Below are 10200 nucleotides of genomic sequence, written 5' to 3' on the forward strand. Positions count from 1 at the left end.
AAGTTTTTAGTTTCTCATTGCTCATTTTTACCCTATTCCCTCTTAGAGGACTAGCCAAACTTATTTTTACTTTGCCCCCTTCTACTCTGCTGGAGTCTCTGAAGAGAAATAATTGAACTTGTTAAGAGTTTCATGTAAACCAAATGTCATTAACCTTTAAGTGGAAGGTTGAAGAAGGTGGGTCAAAGTGTCTAGACTATTCCAGATCAGAGAACATGCTGGAGCTGAGTTGACAGGTCCTGCTGCGATTTGAAGACATTCATAACAGAGAAAAGTTAACTTCTGCTAGGCCTTGAATTTAAATCATGGCCATGCCAAAGGTCTGTTTTATCACTATGCATGGCACGATTAAAAATTAATGCCCCAGGCTTCCAATTCAAGATGGCAGGCCTATTCCACCAATCCCTTATGTCTTTTGACCCTAGACCCCACAAAACTGATCATAAGGAAAAAGAAATGTATAATCCTGCAATAACAATGAAGAATTGGATCATCACTAATGGAGATGTTTCTGGAGAGTGAAAAGTAGATGGTAGGCTGGTGACCAATGTTTGAGCAGCCTCAGTTTAGATTTCAGACAAAGGATGCTGAGCCAAGGAGGCAGTTCATCTGTCTGGCAGAGCCCTGAAGATGTCTGGAACTTCAGGTCTCCTAGGGAGCAGACCAGCCCCCTGTCACACCCCCTCCCACTCCAGGGGCCTACAGTTAGGCACTGGCTGAGTGGTCTTCTCTAGAGAAGCAGCACACCCTGCAGGGGGAGAACCAGAGCAGCTCAGTTGACGATGGTGCCCCAGCCTACAGCTCTTCTCAGTCAGTCACTCAGGGCACCTGAGTCTAAAACCCATTTGAACTTCACCCCGTAAAGCTTTCCACTTAGTGACTGAAGGACTGAGAGACTGGAGCCCCTGAGAAGGACATGAAATCCTAGCAAGCACTTTATTTATCAGGCAGTGAACAGTATCAACCTAGTCAGATAATGAACTGTTTTCGGCTTTTAGAATCACCCACAGACAAAGCACAGAAACTCAGCTGTGCTTATGAAACAGAGTGGACACCTTCTCAACTCTGATGATGGAAAAGAAATAAATGTACAGCTAGCAGGAAGGAGCAAGCAGGCAAGGAGACGGATCAAAGTTAAGCTCAGAAATTGCAGTATTTGCATATTATTTTGAGACATTGAGTTAACTATAGCAGAATGAAAAACATAGCTAAAATAGGATGCCTGTAAATAAGGGATTGGGGGAAACGGACTTTGGCCCAGTGGTTAGGGCGTCCGTCTACCACATGGGAGGTCTGGTTCAAACCCCGGGCCTCCTTGACCCGTGTGGGCTGGCCATGCGCAGTGCTGATGCGCGCAGGGAGTGCCGCTCCACACAGGGGTGTCCCCCACGTAGAAGAGCCCCACGCGCAAGGAGTGCGCCCCATAAGGAGAGCCGCCCAGCGTGAAAGAAAGTGCAGCCTGCCCAGGAATGGCACTGCCCACACTTCCTGTGCTGCTGATGACAACAGAAGTGGACAAAGAAACAAGACGCAGCAAAAAGACACAGAAAACAGACAAGCGGGGGAGGGGAGGGGAATTAAATAAATAAAAATAAATCTTTAAAAAAAAATAAGGGTTTGGGGTGGGGCAGTGATTGTTATTTGTCATTAGAATTGTTCATTCCTATTGATTAACTGTGCACATGCGTCAACTTAAAAATAAAAATTGGGGGACAGGAGAAGAAAATGCCATCTTTTAAACAATAAGAGAAAGGAAATCTCACAGTACAGTAGAGACAGCATGAAACAGGTTAAGCTGGACACTGCATAACTATGGTAACAGATGGAGCTAATTTAGGACACAAATGAGGGTGTTGGAAGGATCTAAGAGAAAGGTGGTGCTAAGCGGGAAAGAAAATAAATTCTAAATAAAGGAATACTGAGACAATCAGTACAGATGCTCTGCCATCTAACACAAGGAAAGGAAGAAAGAATTGAACCCGCCTTCACTTTTCCTGTGTCTTTTCACCATGGATTTTGAAGAGTAAAAGTCAACAGATTCTTATGTGAGCTCCTTGCCGTGTAGAGAAAGCAAACACAATAGAACTCATACTCGATAAAGTAACATGGGCAGAAAACCGTGCCTGCTGTTCAATGAAGTTCTATCTTCATAAAGTCGCCATGCATTTCAAAGTTTAATGGGCTATGGTGTGGACCATTGACCATGAGGTGCAGCGGTGCTCAGAGATGTACTCACCAAGTGCAATGAATGTCTCATGATGGTGGAGGAGGTTGTTGTTATGGGGGAAGGAGTGGGGTGAGGGCAGTGGGGGTATATGGGGACCTCATATTTTTTTAATGTAATATTAAAAAATTAAATAAAGACAAAAAATACCCATTAAAAAATTAATGTTTTTTAAAAAGTTTAATAAGCTCACTTGTTCAAGAAAAATACTTCGGTGACAAATGTAATTCTGTTGACTTTTCCTTAAGATGATTCGCATTTGAGCACAAGCATTTAACTACCCCTTCCAAAATTCCACAGAAAATTGCCAAAGGAATATAAAGATAGGAATAAACCTGCCTCACTTCTTGTTATCAGGAGGGCAGCATCCACGTGAGAGAAACTGTGAGAATCGACAACTGCAACATCGGATTTTCCCACCCAGGAACGTATTCTATTTCTTGAGTAAATACTGGCACTTTATATTTTCAGTGAACACTGGCCATTTTGTCAAGCTTTTCACACATGCTAGGATACGATAGTGCATGGTGTTACAGTTTCAGGTCTCTGCTCCCCTTCAATCTGCATGCCATTTCCAATATTGATTTTTTCTTTTTTGTCTTAAACACGTTTAATAGAAGTTTGTCTATTTTATTGGTTTTCCAAAAGAAGCAACTTGGAGGACAAAAAGTGGGGAGAAAGCACGTGAGACAGCAGAAGGAACCCGAGGAAGGCTGGAGGCTGGCTTCACACGGTCGGGAAGGACAATGAGCCTCAGTCTGTGCCCAGGGCAGAGCGTGAAGGAAGAGGTAACGCAGGAGAGGTGGGTGAGGAGCTGGAGTTTTATCCGTAGGGGAGTGGAGGGACAGATTAGATTTTTTTTTTGGGAAGACCACTCTGGAGGGAGGGAGGTCAGGCTAGAAGCAGGGAGGAGACCTGGTCTGCTCTGGAGCTGCTCTCTACCAGCCATCCCCGCCTCAAGCTTGTCTAAAACTGGCCACTGTCCTGCACAACCTCTTTCCCTCAGCTGTGCTGCTGCATCAGCCACAGTCAGACCAGCTGAGCTGAGGGAACCAGCAAAGGGCTCCGAATGCTTATGATGAATTTGATAAAAGTAGTCATCATGGAGCAGTTAAAGTCATAACCCTGAGCAAGACAAACTACAATTCCAATTTCATGAAGTTTCAAAGAAACAAGTCTGATCTACAGAGCACAAAACTACAAATGCAAGGAAATGATGACTATAAAAGGCAGGCAGGTGGAGGCTTGAAAACAGGAACTCAGTTACATGCACGCCCATGTTCACAGCGGCATTATTCACCACAGCCAACAGGGGGAGCCAGTGTCCAAAGATGAACAGAGACCCGAGCTCCAGCCCTACAAGCTATTATTCAACCATAAGAAGTAGTGGCGCTGCCACATGCCACAACGTGAATGAACCTTGAAATCATTACGCTCACTGAAATAGGCCAGGCACAAAAGGACAGATATTGCATGATTCCACTTAAATGAAATATCTGGAATAAGCGAATGCATAGAGACAAAGTTAATTTAAGCTGACCAGGAGCTGAGGGGAAGGGGCAATGGGAATTACTACTAATGGGTAAAGAATTTGTGTGAGCTGATGAAAAGGTTTTGGAAATGTTGGTAGATATGGAGGGTATGATACTGTAAATATAATTAATGCCACTGAATTATACACCTTAAAATATATGATGTACTTAATGCAGTAAAAATGACCTTAAAATGGCAAAATTTATATTACATGTTACCACAAAAAAAGACAAAAAGGTAGTCTAGTGTTTCACCTTGTAATACTCTGAGCTGTACATGTTTCGTGCATTTTTCTATGTATATTATACCATACATTTTAAAAATTTTTTAAAGAAAATAGGCATTAGAAGGGAAAAATCTTTTGTGGACTTTCGTGTACTGATTTTACAGATATTGCCAACAAACTTCTTTTCTGTAATACAAAATGCCAGAAGAGGAAAAAAAAAATTGCAGATGCAAAGGTTTAGATGAAGAATTATATGTCTCAAGATAATGGTATTACAGTGTGAGAGTAATATAAAGTTTATACACATGCAAGAACTAAGAAAATGTCCTGCTTTTCCTGAAAAAGAAATGCAATTAATCAAGGAATTAGTAAAAAAAAAAAAAAAAGATTAAGCATCGGATATGGATTGAGTGCTGTAGCCCATATAAAACTCAGTCTAAATAGCAGCTGATAATACGGTTATGAAACATAAATATGTCAAAAATAATTCTGGAAAGCAAAAGCATATACTGCTTAAAAAAAACAAAAACAAAAAACCTAGGTCTAGGAGTCGAGAAGGGGAAGTGGATTTGGCCCAATGGATAGGGTGTCCAACCACCACACAGGAGGTCCAAGGTTCAAACCCAGGCCTCCTGACCCATGTGGTGAGCTGGCACACACGCAGTGCTGATGCCCACAGGAGTGCCATGCCACACAGGGGTGCCCTTCACATAGGGGAGCCCCACGTGCAAGGAGTGCACCCCGTAAGGAGAGCCGCCCAGTGCAAAACAAAGCACAGCCTGCCCAAGAATGGTGCCGCACACATGGAGAGCTGACACAGCAAGATGACACAACCAAAAGGAACACAGACTCACGGTGGCGATGGTAACGATAGAAGTGGTCACAGAAGAACACACAGGGAATTGACACAGAGAGCAGACAACTGGGGGGAGGGGGGAGAAGGGGAGAAAAAGAAATAAAAAACAAAATCTTTACAAAAAAATAGTTGAGGATTGCTAGTTCCAGTACTATGGTAATTCTTACAGCAAATTTTTTTAAAGATATATTTATTTATTTATTCCCCCCTCCCCCCCATTGTGTGTTCTCTGTGTCTATTTGCTGCGTCTTCTTTGTTCGCTTCTGTGTTTCTTTTTGTTGTGTCAGCTCTCCATGTGTGGGGCGCCATTCCTGGGCAGGCTGTACTTTCTTTCGCACTGGGCGGCTCTCCTTCCAGGGTGCACTCCGTGCGTGTGGGGCTCTCCTACGTGTGGGACACCCCTACGTGGCAGGGCACTCTTTGCCCGCTTCAGCACTGCGCATGGGCCAGCTCCACACGGGTCAAGGAGGCCCTGGGGTTTGAACAGCGGACCTCCTATGTGGTAGACGGACACCCTAACCACTGGGCCAAGTCCGCCGCCCTCTTACAGCAAATTTGCTCCAAGCCTAGAAACTACATGTGGTATGTCATTTCAGTCATTTGTGTGTATTGTGTATGTGACAAGCCCTTTCTGAGAGAGCGACGCAACCTAGTATCTAAGAACCAATGTAGATTTATAGATTTTGGACCACAGATGGTCTCTCTTCAGAGGTTTTACAAATATGTAGACATCCTAGTAGACACTTTGCTTTTACTTGTGCCCTATTTGGAGGGGGAATGGAGACTGGGGGCAGTGAGGAGGGCTGGGCGAGATCCTGGTCAGGCATTGAGAAGAGTCTACTCACATTACAAAAACGAAGGCAAGGCATCATAAAGTAAAACTATTAACGAATAACTTACACCCCTTTAAAAAATCTCTAGTATTCATTATTTATATGCTAGTGGGAAGAGATACTTCCAAGTCTGAAATTCCACAATTAGTTTCTTTATCTATATCACTTCAAATGTCGACCAAATACTTTCCCTTAAAACAATTTCAAAATCCCATAATGGGAACACCTCACGCTGCACAAGTTAAACATTTCATATCCTCCAACCTGAGAAGAGCTGAGTGCACCCCCAGTGCATTTGCTTCTGTCGGGAGGCCAGACCAGCCCTCCTTAGGGGTTAGTCAGAAGACACAGGATGTCCATTTATAAAACTGATATTTGGTTTCTCTTATTTATTAGACTCATTTGAGTTAGTTAAATCTTAGATGACAAACTGCAAGAGGAGGGAGGAGTGGGTGTAAAGAAACAAATGGGCAATAGTCATGTCGTAGATAAACGAGAGTTTTTGGAAGAATTGGATAGGGTGTGGGCTGGAGCTTTTTTCATTTTTAGGGGATGGAGATTAGGGGCGAGAAGAAAAAAGGCAAGAGAGTAGGCCAGACCAGAGCGCCTGCTCAGCACCCTAAAGCTGCCTACCCTTCCCATCCCCCTCCTGCCCCCACCCCCAACACCAGGTACTCTGCGGTCTGGATATCAAAACCAGCAGACGTGGACCCGGACTCCCCGCTGCCTCCCTGGATGGAGGAGAGGAGGCAGGCAGGGAAACCGAGGAAAGGAGACGGAAGCTGAGAGGAACAGACTGTCAAGGCCTCCTCAGGGACCGTGGGGTTTTTTGTTTCCCCTCCAAAGTGGTTGAGTTGCACAAAAATTCAAACCCACCCGGGCCAGGTCACCTGCCAGCTCCCTTTATCAAAATGCTGGCGGCTGCAGACCTCACACCTGCTCACCTGCAGCTGCAACCACGCTGCGGATGCCCACCCGGCCCCAAGGGAGCGCGCCCAGGGCGGCGGCCAAGCGGGAAGGCAGGGAACCCAGAGGAAAGCCCCACCAGGCAGACGTCGTTCTCCTGACAAACCGGCGCACAGCCCCCCATGCGGAGACCAGCGCCTGGCAGCCCCGATTTCCGAAAAAACCTCCAATGTTACACCAACAGAAATCGGTAGGTGTGAAATACATACCCTGCCACTAGGAAGGGCTGCAGCGCAGATGCCAACAAAATCAGACAGGGCACTCCTCCATCTGCACCCCGCAGCTCTGGGAAGGGGAGGGATGCTGGAAGGCTCGGGAATTCCATGAAAATTAAGAAAACCAAGGCAAGCCTAAGGGTCTTACCTCCTGCGCGGCATCGCATCCATCTCTGGTCTTCCCTGTAGGATTCTCCTCTAAGTCAGCTGAATAAATCCACCCAGCTAACCTGCAGGACAATATTTCCTACCCCTCCTGCAGTCCTGCGCTGGTCAGAGCGGCCGAAAGGGTTTCTCTACCCACATCTGCCTGAAATCCCCCAGCCATTCGCTGCTTCTTCGGGTCAGTGGGGATCACAGACAACAGAGGCTGCTGCTCCTTGACAAAGTTTTCCTTCCAGCGCCTCCCTTACAGCGCTGCCATCAGAACTAAATCCATCTCCCACCCCGGGCTGCGAGGAAACGCGCTCCTCCCCGTGCGCGCGGACGACAGCCCGCGCCCCGGCGCCCGCACAGCCCCCTCTAGCGGCCGCGGGGCGGGCGCCGGGAGGGCGGGGGCTGCAGTGCCCGCCCCGCGCTGCCGCAGTCCCGGGCCCCCGCGGGCAGCTCCCCTGTTCTCACGCCCACCTTCACCCACTAGGGAGCCCTCACAGCAGCCGAGAGCTAATAGCAGTAACTTACCAGCGGGAAATCTGAATCCTCCCTGGGGTGAGAAATGAAGCCTCACTTAGAATGCTTTTGTCCAGGAAGTAGGTACATCTTCCCCTGAGAAGTAACGCTGTTAGTGATTTTCATAGGAACTTTGGACCATTTAAGCTCAAAGCCAAGATTACCCCTATACTAATTCTGATTCCATTTTCAACTAGGACAAAACTCTTTGTCTTGCTGAGCCCTCTGGGGTTATGGGACTTGTCCAGCTCCCTAAATTCTAGTTACTAACTCCCCTCACCCCTTCATCCTCGCTGACCTCCCACTCCTCAGGAAAAGGTGTGTAGTGAGGAGGAAACTGGATGCGGAGCCAGGACACCTGGTTGCAGTCTGAGTCCTGCCATTAATTCGCTGTGTGACCTTGATAAAGCCAGGACCTCTCTGGGTCTCATCTTCAACCGGAAAATTATAATGTACCTAAAAAGGCAGCTTCAGAGTCTAATACTTGCTGTCAGTGTTTCTCAAGAGTGCCCTCGAGGAGCAGGACATCAGTGGGTACCTTGGGTGTTAGACCCCCAGGCCCTCTACCAGCTCCTCATATTCCCCTCAGTCAGCATTCCCTCTAAGTGGCTGGAAGGCTGTGTCTGCAGGGCAAGCCCCCGTCACGGCCCCCAGATCGTCGCCCCCCAAGGACCTGAACCACCACAGCCCTCAGACCCCACCATGGGGCCAGCCCGAGCTCAGTCTCTGGAGGTGAGCCCAGGAACTGAAGTTTGGAAACAAGCAGCCCACGTGACCCCTTTGCACACTGACCAAGAGAACCCACCACAAGGGCCCCAGAACCACCAGCAGGCAGTCCCTGGCCAGTGCCAGGGAAAGCTCCTTCCTGCTCTAGCATCCTCACGTCCACTCCTGCACCTTCTCCCCCGACCCAGGGCTTCCCACTCATTCCCATTCCTTCTCCAGAAGCACCGAGTCCACAAGCCCTTGCCCATTCTGCTGTCAAAACCTGCTAGAAGACTCAGGGCAAACGCAGCTCCCCCCTGAGGCTCCCATCTGTGCAAAGCTACGAGGTGATGTGTCTGAGACCCTTCAGGGGGCTGTGGCACTGTTAGTGCCAGCGAGCAACAGCAGGGGGAAGGCAGGGCCCAGGAGGCACAGGTAATCAAAGCCCAATCACAAAATGAGCCCCTAAATGAGGAGTTTTCATTTAGTCCAGAAATACCAGGTCTGAGACTGCATGGCCACACACCTTCAGATGCCCTCCCTGGTGCATGCAGGGTTCAAGTCACAAGCCGCTGGTGGCTCCTGGTGTTTTTCTGAGGCTTTCCCTGCATTTCTACTCATTTAACCCACACAAGAGCTCTGAGCGTGGTACTATATTCCCATTTTTCAGGTGAAGAATCTGTGGACAGAGGTTTGGTAACTCGCCCAAGGTCACACTAGTGGGTGGCCCAGCCAGGATTCCACTCAGGGGCCCTGGTTCCAGAGCATTCCATGGCATGGCCTCTCAGAGACAAGAGCAAAGCTGCTCTAGGTTATCTCATTTCTACATGCTGCTGTGTTTCAGATTTAAGGCTGCTACCCTAAGATTTTATTAAATGTGATTTTTTAACAAAAGCAGTGTAACACACTGGTAACGCCACACTTTTCTATAAAGGAAAATGAGGGTACAAAGGGGGGCGGGGGTGGAGGAGGGAATAACTGTCCTCTAACAGAACCAGGTATAAAAAAAACTGCATCCAGGGATGCCGATGTGGCTCAAGTGATAATACCACTGCCTACCATACAGGAGGACCCAGGTTCACTCCCTGGGACCTCCTGGTGAAAAGAGAAAGCGTGCCTGCAGCCAGCCGAGTGCCTGCCCTACTGGGTCACACAGCAAGACGACACAACCAGAGAGAGACAAAGGGGAGAGTCAAAGTAAAGCGCAGCAGAGACCAGGAATTGAGGTGGCACAATTGACAGGGAACCACTCTCTACATCAGAGGTCCCTAAGACCGAATCCTTCTGAATCCTAGAGAAAGATGAGAAGAGAGCAAAGAGGAAATAGATGCACAAGATCACACAGCGAATGGAAACAGAAACAGCAGGGTGAGGGTGGGCATGGGGAAAAATCCTAAAAAAAAAAAAAAGTCCATCCAAATGCTAATACATACCACAAAATGGGTGAACACCAAAGACATGTTGAGTAAAACAAGCCAGACACTAGAGGACATACTGTACAGTCACTCCCAAAATAACTAGACTACACATTCACATGGAACAATGACAGGCTACCAGAGGCGGGAGTGGGGAATGGGTTGCTAATCCCTAGCACACAGCTGCTGGTTAGGGGGTGCGGTCACCCCTCAGGCTGAAGTGTGGTTTGCTGGCCTGGCGGGGGAGCAGCCGCGGCAGGCCAAGCCGCTGCCCCCATAATAGGGTGGCTGGTCGGACTCACCGCCACCCCTGAAGGAAGCTCGGCATGGGCGCAGAGTGCCCTCGGGTCTCCCCTTCTCGGCAGCCATGCTTCCGCGGCCGCCCCTCCTCCCGGATAGCGCCACACAATGCCTTGTGGGGCGGCACCCTTCTTCTTCTTTCTCCCTGCGCAGGCCCAGGGCGGAAGATTCCAGTCTGCCCTTTTCCCTTCCCCCGACAGCAGCAACAGCCAGGTGTGGGCGGAAAAATCCAGCCCGCCCTTTTCCCCTCCCCCGACA

At 48.2% G+C, this 10200-nt stretch overlaps 1 protein-coding gene across 1 annotated transcript in view; it reads right to left on the reverse strand.

The window, feature by feature from the left end:
- Positions 1 to 7319, reverse strand: part of LOC101410788 (C-type lectin domain family 4 member F-like) — a 33639-nt gene extending 26320 nt beyond the window's left edge. The window contains exon 1 of the mRNA XM_071208898.1: positions 7002 to 7319. Within this exon, the coding sequence (XP_071064999.1) occupies positions 7002 to 7024 (23 nt within the window). The 5' untranslated portion in view covers positions 7025 to 7319. The remainder of the gene's footprint in view (positions 1 to 7001) is intronic.
- Between the last annotated feature and the right edge of the window lie 2881 nt (positions 7320 to 10200).

The sequence above is a fragment of the Dasypus novemcinctus genome, chromosome 17 (genome assembly GCF_030445035.2).
Source record: "Dasypus novemcinctus isolate mDasNov1 chromosome 17, mDasNov1.1.hap2, whole genome shotgun sequence".
Taxonomy (NCBI): Eukaryota; Metazoa; Chordata; class Mammalia; order Cingulata; family Dasypodidae; genus Dasypus; species Dasypus novemcinctus.